The 15,708-nt window shown below is 54.2% G+C and overlaps 1 protein-coding gene and 1 long non-coding RNA gene across 4 annotated transcripts in view; one reads left to right on the plus strand and one right to left on the minus strand.

Annotated features, from left to right (window-relative positions):
• The window catches only part of FBLN2 (fibulin 2), a 90,581-nt gene extending 83,299 nt beyond the window's left edge, over nucleotides 1–7,282 (plus strand). For all 3 annotated transcript variants that reach the window (XM_033210775.1, XM_033210776.1, XM_033210777.1), the window contains 3 exons: nucleotides 185–313; nucleotides 5,303–5,426; nucleotides 6,434–7,282. In XM_033210775.1, the coding sequence (XP_033066666.1) occupies nucleotides 185–313; nucleotides 5,303–5,426; nucleotides 6,434–6,791 (611 nt within the window). In that variant the 3' untranslated portion in view covers nucleotides 6,792–7,282. The remainder of the gene's footprint in view (nucleotides 1–184; nucleotides 314–5,302; nucleotides 5,427–6,433) is intronic.
• On the minus strand, nucleotides 323–6,427 carry LOC117083291. Its single transcript, XR_004437033.1, has 3 exons — nucleotides 6,304–6,427; nucleotides 1,730–1,806; nucleotides 323–1,537 (listed from the first exon to the last, which is right to left on the minus strand). It is a non-coding gene; the product is annotated as an uncharacterized LOC117083291 (long non-coding RNA).
• Nucleotides 7,283–15,708: the final 8,426 nt, after the last annotated feature.

A 15,708-nucleotide genomic window follows, 5' to 3' on the forward strand; every position in this document is an offset into this window, starting at 1 on the left:
CTGGAGTGAGAGTCCTGTTTTGCTTCGTGGACTCAGGCAACTCTCTTCTACTCTCTCAGTCCCCTTGTCTTCATTTAAAAAATGGGCCCCTAAGCTCTGTGGCTGTGACAGGGACAGGCTGACGTCAGTGGCTGGGCTCTGTGGGTGGATAAGGTTCACTAGGGGCTACACCTCTCTCCGACAGACATCGATGAGTGTGCTCAAGGCGCCGGCATCCTCTGCACTTTCCGCTGTCTCAATGTGCCAGGGAGCTACCAGTGTGCGTGTCCTGAGCAGGGCTACACCATGACGGCCAACGGGAGGTCCTGCAAGGGTGAGCAAGTCCCCCCGCCCCTGCCTCCTCCAGGGCTTTGGGCAGGCTCCAAGCAGGCACAGAAAAGCTCACAGAGCTTGCATGCACTTGGAGCCCCCGTACCCGATGAATAAATGCAGGATGGCCAATGCTACCAGTGGCCATGTTAATTGAGGTAATGCCTGGGATGAAGAAGGTGACAATCTTGCTGCTGCTCAATCCAGCTTAGAATCTTCTAGGCCTGTGCTCAGCTCTGGACTCTGTCCTGAGAGTGGAACAGGGATACTGTGGGGTGGTTTTAAGGAGGCAGGAGGCCTGTCTAGTGAGGAAAGTGCAGAACAGCCACAGGGATCCCAGGCAGTGTCCCGAGTCTCTGCAGTGTTATGCAAGGACAAGGAGATAGGCAGGTCTGTGGACCCAGAGGGTAGGGCGAGATCCCGGGGAGCAGGGGAGGGTGTCATGGGGAGGCTTATCCCAGCCCTGGTGCAGAAAGGCACTCTCCTCATCAGAGCTGTGTAGAGCTGGGAGGGGCTGCGCAATGGAAGGGTTCCCCACTCCCCTGCTATTGAGAATGTACAAGGGCTGGGCAGTTAGCTGTCGAATTTGCAAGAGAGGGTACTATGTCCCTGGAGAGAGACCATCTTCTCTGGTATTTAATGTTCCTCCTCTGCTAGAGAGTCATAATTCTAAGGTCAGTGCCATTTGCCACCAGATTCTGGGCCTGGCAAGCCACCAGGGCAAGGTGAGGGGCCAGGATGCAGAAGGGGCCATTGCCTCAGGAGGATCAACCACTTAACCCCTCAGCCCCTCGGTCCCTTGGCGCCGCAGAGCTCAGACCTCCTCCTGACTTCAGTGGCCAGGTCTTCCCCACACATGGAGCTGAGAACATGGAGTTCCCTGGGGTGCAGCCTTCAGGGTGTGACCAGGGTCCTGGCCCAGCCTTGGGCATCTTCTTGTCCCACAAAAGCAGGTCTTGGTGTTCTGGGGACCAGGGGTCAGAGTTAGCACTCAGAAGGGTTTGGAGTTAGGCCAGCACAGTGCAGGCTGGTGGTTGCTACCTGTCAGTGGATCCTGAGATCGAGTCGGTAGACTTCAGCCAGCTGTCTGTGTTCTCCTTTCTATTAGCATAGAACAGAAAGCAGTATAGGGCAGGGTGGAGTGGCGCGGCATGGGGCAGGTCAGAGTGCATTGTGCCCCTAGGTTCCAGCCCTTAGATGTGTACGTAGTCCCAATGCACAAGGAGTCCTTTGGGCGGATGCAAACATATCAGAGTCATAAGTTAAATCAGAAGACCATGAGAAGACCCTATAAATCACTGACTGGGAGGCCTGCTGGGCCCACAGAAGCTGGCTTAGGTCTGGCTGCCTGCAAAGCCCTCTTCTTTTTAATTAAAAAAAAGTTGATATGGACTCCATAAAAGGTAAGGATTCTACTCACCATGTCCTCAGCTTGGCGGGAAATACGACTTTATCCTTCTGGATTGTGATTTCATGTGTGACACCAAGGCCCTGTTCCTGGGGGCAGAACACAGGTGTGGCCACTTCAAGGAAGCCCCATCAGACACTGCAGTGACATTTGCTCTTGGAGGAGTTTCAGGTTGCTAACCTGTCTACACTGAGGACAGACTCCCTGGCTCTTTATTTTCCGACCCACACCGAGCCCCTGGGGGGTGCTCGGGATACCTGGATGCCCACATGTGCCTGGCTGGCCTCTGGAGAGGGCTTCCCAGGACCTGGCATATGCCCATCGTGGGTGCACCTGACCCCAACGCTTCTCTCTTGCCTGGGCTTGCCCGCCACCCCGTCTCTGCGTCCTCTTCTTGGGGTGGCTGCCCCTCTGCCCCAACGGCTTGCTCTGTGTTGAAGAACTGGCAAGGCCAGGTCCCCTCTGCAGGCTCCCACTGTGCCACCAGCCCCCACCAGGAGATCGGGGCAAGGTAGAGCCCCACACCTGCACATCTGCCACCCTCGCTTCCTCTCCAGACCTTCCTTCTGGAGGAGCCTTCTGACTCACATGGTAGGCGAGGGCACAGTGGGGGCTGCCTGTTCCCCGGCCTCGTCCATTTCCCAGGTCACTCCATGTAGCCACTTTTGCAGCTCCTGACCTTCAGAGCCAAGAGGCTGTCCTTTTGTCGTGTTCTGGCTTGGGCCAAACTCTGAGGTCTCTCGGCTCAAACAGGGTGGGGGAGGCTGGCTTGGGGGAAAGAACGTGCTGGATAATGTCTCTGTTAGTCTTTAGCCCCTCTCCAATAGTTAAAAAAAAAAAGACAGGAAAATCTGAAGGAATTTAGACTCAGCCTTCTCCCCTGGAATGCACACTCCATGAAGGTAGGGCCCTGTCTGTCTGGCTCACCAGCATCTAGAGCAAATGCCCAGCACATAGTAGGTGCTCACTGGACATTTGACCCCATGACTGAGCTGAGAGGGAACCACTGCTCATGTTTGCATGCATTTCCCTCCAGTCTTTCCCAAAGCAGATATAAACACACACACACACACGCACACACCCCACTTGTATGAAATATCAGTCGAGGCCATGCTGAAAGTCACCCTGCGTCCTGCTTGCTTCTGTGTAGTAAGAGCCCTTCTCTGCATGCCACTCGATGGGCCAGGCCAGCTTTGAGCAGTGCCCTCAGTCTTGACCCTGAGCTGTTGTGGGCTTCTGGGCCTCAGGTCCTTCAGAAGCCCTTGGAAGCCTCTCCCGGGGCTGCATTTTGTGGGACTCCCCTGTTTCGTCCTTTTTGCTCTGTCTCCCACTTTTGCACATCTGAGTTGCGACTGACCTGCGGCTGACCCTGGCTGTCTCTGATGAGGCTGCGATGGCAGCCCTGGATACAGGGCCTAGTCTGGCTCCCACGTTAGCCCTCACTCTCCAGGGGCCTGGCAGCACCGATGGGCAAGGCCCTGGGGCGTTAGGGAAGACCTGCGACCGACCGCCTCCCGCAAGCTTGGTGAGGCCAGGCCGCAGCCACTCACCCTTCTCCGCCCTTCCCTTCTGGGCATCTCCATCAGTATCAGCCCAGAGCCAAAGCAAAAAGCTCCCACATCCTTCCTGCCCCACTCACACAAGCTCTGGGGTCACTGAAGCGGGCCACCCGGGGCATAGGCTGAGGAGCAGGAGGAGGCCCTCTCCATGTGGAGTCTGCTAGTGAATAATCAGCAACCCGGGACCACCCAGTTGAGCTCTACCCTGCCTGGCCTCTTGCCATGTTTTCTCCCACTCATCTCTGCACCACCCTGGGGCCCATTTTATGGAGGGAGGGAAGTGAGGCCCAGAGAGGTGAACAGATGATGTGAGCTGACCCCCTACAAGAGAGCCTGGTGGCCAAGAGCCCAGAGTCTGAGGTGGGCCAGAGGTATTGAGTCCTGGCCTTGCCCTGGCAGCTGTGTGACCCTGGGCACATTTGTGGACACCTGCACCTACCCCGTGGGGTTGATGCAGAGTCCCTCAGGCATCACAGGGATGTCAGGCGGTAAACTCTGGAGGCAGGCTGACTATTGGTGTTATTACTATTATGTTGTTGTTATTCTTAGGAGTCAGCTTGGCATCATGATTGGATCACAGATTTTGGCATCAGGCATGCCTGGCTTGCTGCCCTGCTCACTGCTGTGTGACCTTGAGCAAGGCTTTGCCCCTCTCTGAACCTCTACACCCTCCTCTGAGGAATCCAGTGACCCTCGCTGCACAGGGCTGATGTGAGGACTGAGTGAGGAGAAATTCCTACATGGTGTCAATATGAAGGATTGGAAAACAAAAACTGAAGCCCTCTGTGACTGCCCCTGGAAGACCCCCTGCCCCTACCTCACCGGACTTCCCTGAGGCCTCCTGAGGCGACCCTGTCTGGGCTGAGCAGCTCATCCTCAAAGTTTCTCAAGAACCCATTTCTAAGACCTTTTGTCCTCCAGGGTGCCTGTGGGTTACACACACACACACACACACACACAGACACACACACACACACACACACACAGAGACACCCCTACCCCTACCCCTGCTTCTCTGAGCTTTTGTGAACGGTATCTATTCATATGTCTGTTGACGTTTATATGTGTATGTTTCTTTGTCCCAAATGGGCCCTCTGTGTGTGTTTCTGTGCACTCGTGTGGGTGTGCGTGTGCGCACGTGTGTGCTGAGCCTATGTGCCTGTTGGAGTTGCACATGTATGTTTGCTTCTGAACCTACAGGAAGCGTGAGCACATCTGTTGCTCATGTGGGACATTTACTCATAGCTCTGCCTCTCTGAGTCTGAACTTGCAAGTGATGGGTCTTGGACTTCTGTCCAGCAAGATGTATTGAGCGCTGCTCCATGCAGGCAGGCACTCCACTGGGCACTGGGGACACCATGGGAATGAGAAAGACAAACACCCGTGCCCTCCTGGAACCCAGGTTGGGGGGGGATGGTAGAAACATACAAAACATGCAGTCATACAAAACAGCCTCGGTGTGTTGCAGAGTGTGACGAACTGTAGGAGGGTGATAAAATGGGGTGGGATGGAGGGTGATGGGGCAGGAGGACCACTGTAGAGTGGTCAGGGAGGCCATCCTGGAGGGGGTGACTCAAGATCTGAGAGTTAAAAGATGAGAAGGAGCCAGCAGTAGGAAAAGCTGGGGAAAGCGTTCCGGCAGCAGCAAAGGCCCTGGGGTAGGATAAGGGTCAGGCTATTAGGGCAGCCCAAGGATGTCCAGCAGGACTGTGGCCCTTGTGGAAGAGAAGGGGCTTGGAGAGGCCAGAGAGGCCTTACACTGTGTGGCTTGGCGTCCAGAGGAGGGACTTGGGCTTTATTCTGGAGCACGAGAAACCTTGGGAGGGCATGACATGAGGTGATTTACACTTTAGAACAAGGCCCCCTGCTGCAGGTTCCGAGCAGGTGAGATGGGGCATGTGTGTGCAGGGAGGCACGCGGGCTGTTCTCACAGGTCATGGGGCCCAGGCCTTTCATGCAGGCTGGGGAGTTTCAGGCTGGGCCCCCCAGCTGTGGGGACCCTGCCATTGCCCCTCTTCTCCCCCAGACCTGGATGAGTGTGCACTGGGTACCCACAACTGTTCCGAGGCTGAGACCTGCCACAACATCCAGGGTAGCTTCCGCTGCCTACGCTTCGAGTGTCCTCCCAACTATGTCCGAGTCTCCAAAACGTGAGTGTCCCCACCCCAGTCCCAGTCCCAGGGAGCCTGTCCTGGTCCTGTACTATCCAGGGGAGAGGCCGAGACATGGGCGCCTGCCTTGACCACCTTCCTCTCTTCCCAGCCCCTAACTGCTGGGTCTGCGGGCTAGGTGACCAAAACAAATATAAGTACCTTGTAGAGAGTTCAAGGTTGGGAGAAGAAAGGGGAAAAGACACACAGAAAACACCAGCCCTCCTCCTCATTCACACACATAGTAGTTACTGCTGTGTGACCAGTTATCCCAACCAACATTTAACACCATAGAACAACAGATACTTACTCTTTGTCATGCAGTGTCTGAGGGCCAGGAGCCTGGGAGTGGTACAGCCAGGCGGTCTGGCTCAGGGTCTCAGGGGCTGCCTGTCTGAGCTGCAGGGTCCTGCCACCGCTCTGTGGCTCTGGGCAGGAGGCCTCAGCTCCACATCACAGGAGCCCCTCCAGGAGGTTGCTTGTGACATGCCACTCGCCAGCTCAGGGTATCAGGAGTGCGAGTGACAGCCCCTTAACCACACTTAACCTCAGAACTGACAGACCGCTACTCTGCCACCAGCCACACAGCCCAGCACTTGGGAGGGACCCTGGGAGGGACCCTGGGAGGGACACTGGGTGCACTGGGAAGAAGGGAGAAGGGAGGAGGAAAGGAAGGAGAGAGGGAAAAGGAAGGAGAAAGGAAGAATGGGAGGATGGCAGGAGGGAGGAAGAAGGGAGCATGGGGACAGGTAAGAACTGTTAATGAGCCTGGCTGGTGCCATGCTGAGCTCACCCATTCCAGTGAGCCTGTGAAGCTTTTATTAACCTCATCTCACAGGCTAGGAAACTGAGACCTAGGAGATGTAAGGGGTCTTACCTGAGGCTTCCAGGCCATTAGGGAGAGAGCTGGCCCTTGATCCTGCCGCTGAGCTGTGCCATCTGTGTTCCTGTCTGGGGTTGGGGGGAGGTGGGCGAGCCATGGGTGACCCGGCCCATCCTCCCTGCAGGAAGTGCGAGCGCACCACATGCCACGACTTCCTAGAGTGCCAGAACTCGCCGGCGCGCATCACACACTACCAGCTCAACTTCCAGACGGGCCTCCTGGTGCCTGCACATATCTTCCGCATTGGCCCCGCGCCAGCCTTCACGGGAGACACCATCGCCCTGACCATCATCAAGGGCAACGAGGAGGGCTACTTTGGCACACGCAGGCTCAATGCCTACACAGGCGTGGTCTACCTGCAGCGGGCTGTGCTGGAGCCCCGGGACTTTGCCCTGGACGTGGAGATGAAGCTCTGGCGGCAGGGCTCTGTCACCACTTTCCTGGCCAAGATGCACATCTTCTTCACCACCTTTGCCCTGTGAGGTGCTAGCACTGGCCACCTGCGCATGCGACGCAGCCCAGGGTTCACACTGCTTGGGAGGGACTGGGTCACTATTGTGGTTTTTACTATAACTTTGTAAATTAACTTAATTTTGCTGACTTGACTCCTGTGGGCTTCTGGACCCCTCCTCTGCCCCGCAGGAGGAAGTTCCATGGCAGGTGGTGCATTCCCACGCAGGCACCAAGTGGAAGCTTGCGGGGTGGGCCATGGCCATGGTGGGTGCCCTGTGGGTGAGGCTGGGTGATGACCTGAGGACCAGAGACACACGACCACATTGGGGCTCTTGGACTCCTCTGGATGACCCATCCCCAAAGTTGACATTCCATATCATGTTCCACTGTGATTCTTTTCTTTTTTAAAAAATCATTTTAAAGTTTTTTGTTTAATTATAAAGTAGTACATCTACATTGTAAAAAAAAAAAAAAAAGTTCAACTAGTATGAAAGGGTTATAAAGTAACAGAGGAAAACGCCTCTTGGTCCCTTTACTTTTGTAAAGTGTTCAGAGTTTGACAGCCTTGTCCAGATGTCACAGGGCTCTATGGCTTGGCCAGCATGTCAGTTCATTGATTGGTGTCCTTCTCAAATAACGAGCCCCGAACCTGGAGTTCACTTTGGGGTGAGGGCACCGCAGTGTGAGCAGCCACTGACCGGGCCCTTTATTCTGCTTTTACTACTTCAGCTTTCCCTCCTCCTTCCTCCTCCATCCTCCATCCTCCCTCTCCCCGCTCCCTCCTCTGCCTTCCCCATATGGGGACCTCCGCCGCTGGCCTGTCACTTGGATGTCATCCAGAGCTTGGCCCCTGTTGCTGAGCTGTCAGGTCAGGCAGTAGACCTGGGCAGGAGCCTGAAGGAACCTGGGAAACTGAGGCCCTGAGAGCGGAAGGGATATGCCCCCAGCCCACAGCGAGCATCAGACAACACGTTGGGACCCAGCTCTGAGGATCCTGCTCGGGCTCCATGGGTCTAGAGTTAAATATAGGGGGCAGCAGCCAGCACTTTTAAAGTGACGTAGAATAGAGCAGATGAGATGTGAGTGCTTCACACCCTGTAAAGAGAACTGCTTCACCAAACCACAGCACGTGTCTGTGCGTGTGGCGTGTGTACCTACGCGTGGGCACGCCAGCTCTGGCTTGTGGGAGAAAGTGTTTCTCACTGTGGGTGGAAGGAAGCAGGCCTGTTGGGGCGCGCTGGGGAGCACACACCCTGTGTGAAGGGGGCGGCTACACTTGGCTCCAGCAACGGCCGCCTTCTGGGCATGTGGCCCGGGATGGCCAGATGTTCTTGTTCCTCAACACAAGCTCTCCCAGTGTTAAGAGGTGGCGACTGGTTCAGGCTTCTAAAGAACAGGTGTTTGGGAGCCTCTTGCCGGAAGGCTGCGGTGGGGGCCCTCTGTCCCTGCTCCTCGCCAGCCCCCATCCCCAAGGGTGCAGCAGAAGCCAGGTCTTCCTTGTCCCTGGCCCGGCTGTCTCTGTTCCTTCTATTTTGCTGATTTTCAGAAAAACTAGATCCGGCACCTTTCTGGTGCATAGTCCCCACCAGCGGAAGCCCGTAGGCGACAGGCTCCATTCAAGAGGACAGGCAGGTTAGGGATACCCCTGGCTGGCAGCAGCCATTCCTGCTCCTACCCAGCCCCAGTTACTCCTTCTGGGACCTCAGGCAAGTGACTTCACCTCCCTGGGCCTCACTGGTTTCCCCTGTGAACAGGGGCATCAGCTGTTCTTCGTGCACAGGCCATTGAGCCAATAAAATGAACTTGGCACCCAGCGCATCCATACGGAGGGTCTTGGAGAACAACTTCTTTTCTGACTTTAGAGTTTCTAAGGTGATTCTGGAATTCCATGCCTGCAAGTTTGGCAAACTGCAGCTTTAGGGAATAGCCCCTGTGAGACTACCCTCACTGCAGACACCAGAAACAAGCTCAGGCATCCCCAGGACCACCCTCACGGCGGAGCAATGGCCTACAGATTTGGGGGTCCTTATGTCCACCCTCAGGCTCGTTAATTTACCTGTGTGACTCAGACAGCTCATGGTGAAAGGAAGCAGGTTAAAGTCATTGGTGAGGCCTAGAGCAGAGTCCAGGAGAGCCCAGTCACAGAGCTCCCGTGTCCTCAGGATGCAGCACACAGAATAGTGCTGAGCAGGCGCCTTTGGGGTCCAGGTATGTCTGGGAGCTTGACCACATGGCTGTCAGTGTGGCTGGCCCTAAGTCTGCAGTCCCTCACAGAGGTCAGAACTGAGGCAGCGAAGTCCCTGGAAACACTGGTACTCCAGTGACAGCCAGGATGTTCTGGGGGCCGAGAGCTCACCCTGCAGGCCACCCCTGGCCCCAGCCCCGCGCTCTCGAAGTGGAATAGTCACGTTTGTCTGGGCAGCTCCTTTAGCATTGCCTGCTTCCTGCCTTGCTGCAGGGCTGCCTGTGCCTACGATGCACGTAAAAAGAACCGCTGCATGCCGGCATTAGCCCAGGGTTGGCTCCACCCAGCTCTTCCACAGATGTCATTATTGTTGCTGTATCCTGAGGAGGCTGGAACTCAGGGTTTCAATACATTTGCAATCACCATCAACGTTACAACCTTACCAACAGGGCCAGGTGGGACCATATTGCAGTTTGGTGGATATCACCTAGAAAGGAAGACCAGAGTCCCACTCAGTCATAGCAGTTTATCTAGTCCATCACCACGTCAGACCAGCAGATGTCCTCCAGGGCCAGGCCACTCAGGTTTGCAGGCTGCCATTCGACCTTGTCAAGTTCCAAAAGCAGAGGTGGCCTTGACGTCACCCTTTCAGGCATCTGGTGTAGTTGAGCTAAGAGATGATGTCCTCCACACCCCTTTTAAGGTAGTACTGTAATGTAGGATTCACCTAAAATTGGATTTCCCGGCCGGACGCGATGGCTCACACCTGTAATCCCAGCACTTTGGGAGGCCGAAGTGGGCAGATCACCTGAGGTTGGAAGTTCAAGACCAGCCTGACCAACATGGAGAAACCCTATCTCTACCAAAAATACAAAATTAGCCAGGCGTGGTGGCTCATGCCTATAATCCCAGCTACTCGGGAGGCTGAGGCAGGAGAATTGCTTGAACCAGGGAGGCAGAGGTTGCGGGTGAGCCGAGATTGTGCCATTGCACTCCAGCCTGGGCAACAAGAGTGAAACTCTGTCTCAAAAAAAAAAAAAAAAAAAAAAAAGAATTTCCCTCACCACATAACCCACGTATTGGTTCCTTTACCCTCAGCTCCAGTTCCTCCTTTTCTCCATTTGTATTGAGGTATTTCCACCTTTAGAAGGGCCAGGAGGTTCGGCCATGCTGCTGGGCCAGATTGTCAGAAGCAACGCCAGCCTAGCAAGTGCCTCCCTGACAGTCCACTCCGGTTGGTGTAGGATGGGGTTTCACAGGTGTAGAAAGTGGGCTGTCTCCACCACCAGGCAATATGCCTGCCCTCACGAGCAGCCCTGATTTTTCTGGATGGCGTGAAGGCACCATCTGCCCCATCAGCCCTCAGGAGCTCTGGCATGAAGCTTTAGAGCACCTTCCTGCCTAGGAGTCATTGCTACTTCAGCACTTGCAGCTGCAGCCCTGGTCCTGGGGCCACTGCAGCAGACAGGAAAGGAGGAAGGCAAGGTGATGTGGAGAAGAAAGAAAAAAAGCAGTCTTACCACAACCTCCCTTCCCCAGTTCTCTTAGAAAAGGCATAGGAGGCCAGGTGCAGTGGCTCACACCTATAATCCCAACACTTTGGGAGGCCAAGGCGGGTGGATCACTTGAGGTCAGGAGTTCGAGACCAGGCTGGCCAATATGGTGAAACCCCGTCTCTGTTAAAATAACAACAACAACAACAAAATTTAGCTGGGTGTGGTGGTGCACATCTGTAATCCCAGCTACTTGGGAGGCTGGGGCAGGAGAATCACTTGAACCCAGGAGGTGGAGGTTGCAGTGAGCTGAGATCGCGCAACTGTACTCCAGCCTGGGTGACAGAGCAAGACTCGAAAAAACAAAATGAAACACAACAAAAGCAGAAAAGAAAAGGCATAGGACTCTATCTAGTGGGGACCCTCTCCTGGCCCCTCTCATGTTTGGGGTGGGCACACACTTGTGATGGCGTGCAGGTCACTCTTTCCTGCCCCACCATCTCTGTTTTAGACAACCAGTATCAATTACATATTCCGGTTCTCTATCCAACCTTACGCCAAGGAGGAGAGTGCTCTGCCCCTTGTTGGACATTTGGGGCTGTAAAGTGTGTCCCTTGGTCCAGAGAAGAGTGAGTGGGCAGTGCACATTGGTGCACTGTCTCCCATCGTCACACTTTGATAGCACCTCGAGCGTCTGCCGCCAGGGAAGCAAAGCCCAGGCGAGAGTCAGTGTCTCGCCTTTCCCTGTCAGGGCCCTTTGGTGGCCTCCTGGGGCTTCTGTGTTTGGTTTGTCCTGCCGGCTCAATGCAGGGCCTTCCCTCGTGGGACTGCACAGCCATCAGCAGTCTCTGTCTCCGTCTGTTGGCAGACAGAACAGTTCTTATGAACTGCGCCTTGGGGGTGCAAGAGGAATGTGTCTAGGTTCATCTGCAGCCCCAATGTCCACTCATTCCGTGGACCCAGGGGGCCACCCCAAATGAGCACACCAGGACACTTACTTGCCATCCCAATCACTTCTTGATCCTGGAAGGGGGCGTCTTTGGCGGGCATCAACATGTCCCACTTTAATGCACCCCTCAGATTCCCAGGGTGATTCCGCAGGGCCATGCTCCACACGGGTATCCCTTTAATAGGCCTGGTTTCCGCTGCCCTCCTGCCTGACCATAGGGTCTGACAGGGTCACCCATGAATCAGTAAAAACATAAACACACGAGTGAACGGCAAGCAGTCCCTCCCACCGAGCTGATTCATTCCACCTTCTTCCATTGGAGGGCTGGCTTTCCAAACCGTGCTGTCCACATACCTTGGAACCGCCATCCATACACACTGGCCAGGCAAGAGCTCTCACAGAGCATCAGCCAAGTGACAGTAGGATCTGGCAGCTCCTCGGGTGGTTCCAAAGTTGGCCCTAGGGGAAAGCCTGCCTGCTCGTGAGTACGCCAAGTACCTCTTTGCCTCCCCAGGCAGCACATTCCTGCACAAAACATTTCCATTTTATTAAGAAACTCTGTGGCCGGGCATGATGGCTCACACCTGTAACCAAGTCGGGTGGATCGCCTGAGCTCAGGAGTTTGAGACCAGCCTGGACAACATGGCAAAAACCGATTTCTATGAAAAATGCAAAAATTAGCCAGGTATGGTGGCACATGCCTGTAGTCGCAGGTACTTGGGAGGCTGAGGTGGGAGGATGGCTTGAGTCCAAGAGGCGGAGATTGCAGTGAGCTGAGATGGCACCACTGCACTCCAACCTGGGGGACAGAGCCAGACCTTGTCTCAAAAAAAGAAAGGAAACTCTGGGTGTTGCCTTCCTCATTAGGGTTTCTTTAACATTGTCCAGAACATTACATGTATTTCAGATTTTTAAAGCGATTATTTTATAGGCTTCAATCATAAGGGTGGCCTCAGTCAAAGCCCAATCATTGTCTCTCAGATGAAAATTTTCTTTTCTTTTTTTTTGTTGTTTTTTTTTTTTGAGTCGGAGTCTCCCTCTGTCGCCCAGGCTGGAGTGCAGTGGCCGGATCTCAGCTCACTGCAAGCTCCGCCTCCCGGGTTGATGCCATTCTCCTGCCTCAGCCTCCTGAGTAGCTGGGACTACAGGCGCCCACCACCTCGCCCGGCTAGTTTTTTGTATTTTTTAGTAGAGATGGGGTTTCACCGTGTTAACCAGGGTGGTCTCGATCTCCTGACCTCGTGATCCGCCTGCCTCAGCCTCCCAAAGTGCTGGGATTACAGGCGTGAGCCACTGCGCGCGGCCCTCAGATGAAAATTTTCTAGTCCCAAATCCCAGTGGTCACCCCTGGGTGGCACTAACAGGCTTTTGCCAGAAAGCCCCATCTGTGTAAGGACTCCAGGGCTTTTGGGGGTAGTTTTATGGAAAGGAGTTGCAATATTCCTGGATGTGGAGTGTGTACCCTTCAAAGTCTGAATCAGCTGACCAGATGCTGGTCCTCAATCACTATTGCCAGAAGGGCAGGTTTACCTGCCTTCTATTTTACAACAATCGGTGGGAGAAGCATTCCCCAGCCAGACCATCTCCATCCCCAGCATATGCTCCGATAAAGCAGGTGCAGCCACCTCACAGAGACTTTGTTCCAACATTCCAGTTTTCACCTAAGTATCCACCTTAATTCCATCAACCATCATATTTCTAAATGCTCCCCATGGACCAAGAGCTCCATTTGGGCTTCACTGACAGGGTTTGGAATCACAGAGCAGGGGCTCCCATAGACGGAGTCTGTTCTCCTCCCCAGGCCATTTTACCCACCCATGTGTGTAAGGCTTTGGGTCCCCAGCTAGGGGGTGGGCCAAAGGACTCAGGCCTTCTCCTGAGACCACTACCTCAGGCAACTCAAGATCAGAATTCTCACTGTCATTTTAGGCCTCCCAGGTTTTAAAAATCCTCCGAACTAGAATGAATAAAGCAGATTTTTGTAGGGCCGTTTCACACTGGGCGGCCGGCAGGGTCCATCCAGCTTCTGTGAATGCTGCATTGAGACCGTTGTTTCGTCCCCATCAATATCCACCTTATTCATCGTATTTCTTAACACCTGCTTAAAAGCTTCCACCCTGCTGGGATGTCCCTTGACTGTCTCCTCGGTCCTACCTCTTTGTTTTGTCCATGCTCTTATGAAAACCTTTGCTATCTGTTGTCTCGGCACCCTTTCCCTTTGGAGGAGACTCTGAGGCCAGTAGCCACACCTTGGGTCAACTGACTGGACCCTAGCCCAGCATCGGAATCTACCCCACACATCCCTTGGGTAGGCCCTCAGGCTAGATAGAGGCTGTGGTCCAGGCTGACCAGAACCTTGGCTCAGCACCAGAGTCCCCTCCCACACTTACCCTTACTTACCTTTTAACTACTGCAGATAACAATAACCAAGGGATTTCACATTTTCCCTTTTTGTTGTTTCTTTGCATTTCCTTATACTCTAGTGAGCCAACTGCTTAGGAGTTGGATCCATCATTTCTAAATTCCATTGGTCATTTTTACCTTAAAAAATTGATTGTATTGGTTCTACTTGCAAGTGTATTTGAAAAAAAAAAAGACAAAAAATTTGATTGCAGCACAGCCACCACCAGGAATGAAAATTTCCTCAGCTCCTACCCTTTTACTCTTCCCAAACCACATGTTCCAGTGAGTCAGGGTTGGTCTAGAAAGCCCCGTTCTGACACCAACTGTAAGGAGTTCAGCAAATGATAGAGTTGAAGGAAGCAGTCCCCACCAGACTGCCCTCTCTTCAGGCACCGGCCGAGAGTGGTGTTTCCAGGATCACCCTCCCTTCAGACCAACTGGTGATATAGTCAGAGGTCCCCGTAACCACCCTAAAGATACAATAATTCACTTGAATGACTCAAATAAAAGTATAGCACTCAGGAAAGTGCTGTACTTGTTACAATTTTATTATAGTGAAAGTATACAGATCCAAGCCAGCCAAGGGGAGAGACACAGAGAGCAGAGTCCAGGAAGGGTCCAAACGTGGAGTTTCTGGTTGTCCCAGATGGCGTGACCTCCTCCCAGACATGATGAATGATAATACACAAAGAAGATAAACAACCAAGGAAGTTTATTTGAGCCTTTGGTATCCAGAGTTTTTACTGGAGGTCATTGGTGGTTGGGGCACAGATATTCCCCAGCACAAGGTGGCAGCACAATGGCTAAAGATGGCACCAGTGGTGGCCCAGGCATACTCACAGGAAATGTTGGTAGAGGGAATGCTGTGGCTGGGAATGCTGATGCAGGCATGGGAAAAATTTGAGCGAATGATGACTACAAAGATAGAGGAATCGGACTGCTGAGTTGCGCTGCCCTGCAGAGGGATGAGACAGTCTGAGCTGTGAGTAGGAGGTTGGCGGCTAAGCGGAAAGCAGATGGCCTGTGGCAGCTCACAAAGTGGCACCTGTCTCCTGAAGGGGAAGGGCAGACAGAGCTGAGTGGCAGGCCGAAGACCTGATCGTGAATTTTCTGTGGAACATAATAAAAAATGTCCAGCTGGATGCAGTGGAAAGCAGGGAAGGGCATGCCAGCCCAAGGGAACAGCATGTGCAAAGCTTCTGCAGTGGAGAAGCCTGATCTGCCTGGAAGGACTGGATGAGGGATGAGGGTGGAAGGGGTGGGGTGAGGCAGGGTCAGCAAGCCACCACAAGCCTCCACCAGGGCTCTGAGCAAATCCCCAGAGCATTGGGAGCAGCTGAAGCACAGGCAGTGGTGACAGCCTTGGATCTGCATTTCCCCACACCCCTGTGGCTGTAGTCTGGAGAACGGATGACAAGGGAGGCCACGCTGGAGCTGATCCTCTGGGGATATTGGGACGCTGTGGTGTGGGGTCCTGGGATGCCAGTCTTATCACTTGGGCTGCATCTCATGTCTGGGACCCTTTCTTGTCTCAGGGACAAGATGGTGACTCACCCATCTCAGACTGGACAAGCCTGGTGGACCCATCTCAGCTATAGCAGCAACATTCACACCCATGTTCATGATTTCTGGCCCCCCGCATTTGCTCTGCTCTCATGGCCCTCAGGAGGGGTGTGTGGAATGGAGCACAGGCCCCCAGGCCCCAGACATACTCACATGTGTTAGTCCCACACGGTCAGGGCGGCACCCAGTTTACCTGCTGGCCTCTCCTGCCAGGGTCTTCCTGCTGCCTGTGGGGCCTGCACGTGGGTCAGCCTGCCTGTCCTCTCTGGGCATGGCCAGCCTGGAACCAGCTAGAGATGGGCACACCATGATGGGTGGGTCTGTGTGACTGCCCCACCATCGGGGCATGCAGA

Source organism: Trachypithecus francoisi, unplaced genomic scaffold (genome assembly GCF_009764315.1).
Source record: "Trachypithecus francoisi isolate TF-2019V2 unplaced genomic scaffold, Tfra_2.0 Lachesis_group0, whole genome shotgun sequence".
NCBI lineage: Eukaryota > Metazoa > Chordata > Mammalia > Primates > Cercopithecidae > Trachypithecus > Trachypithecus francoisi.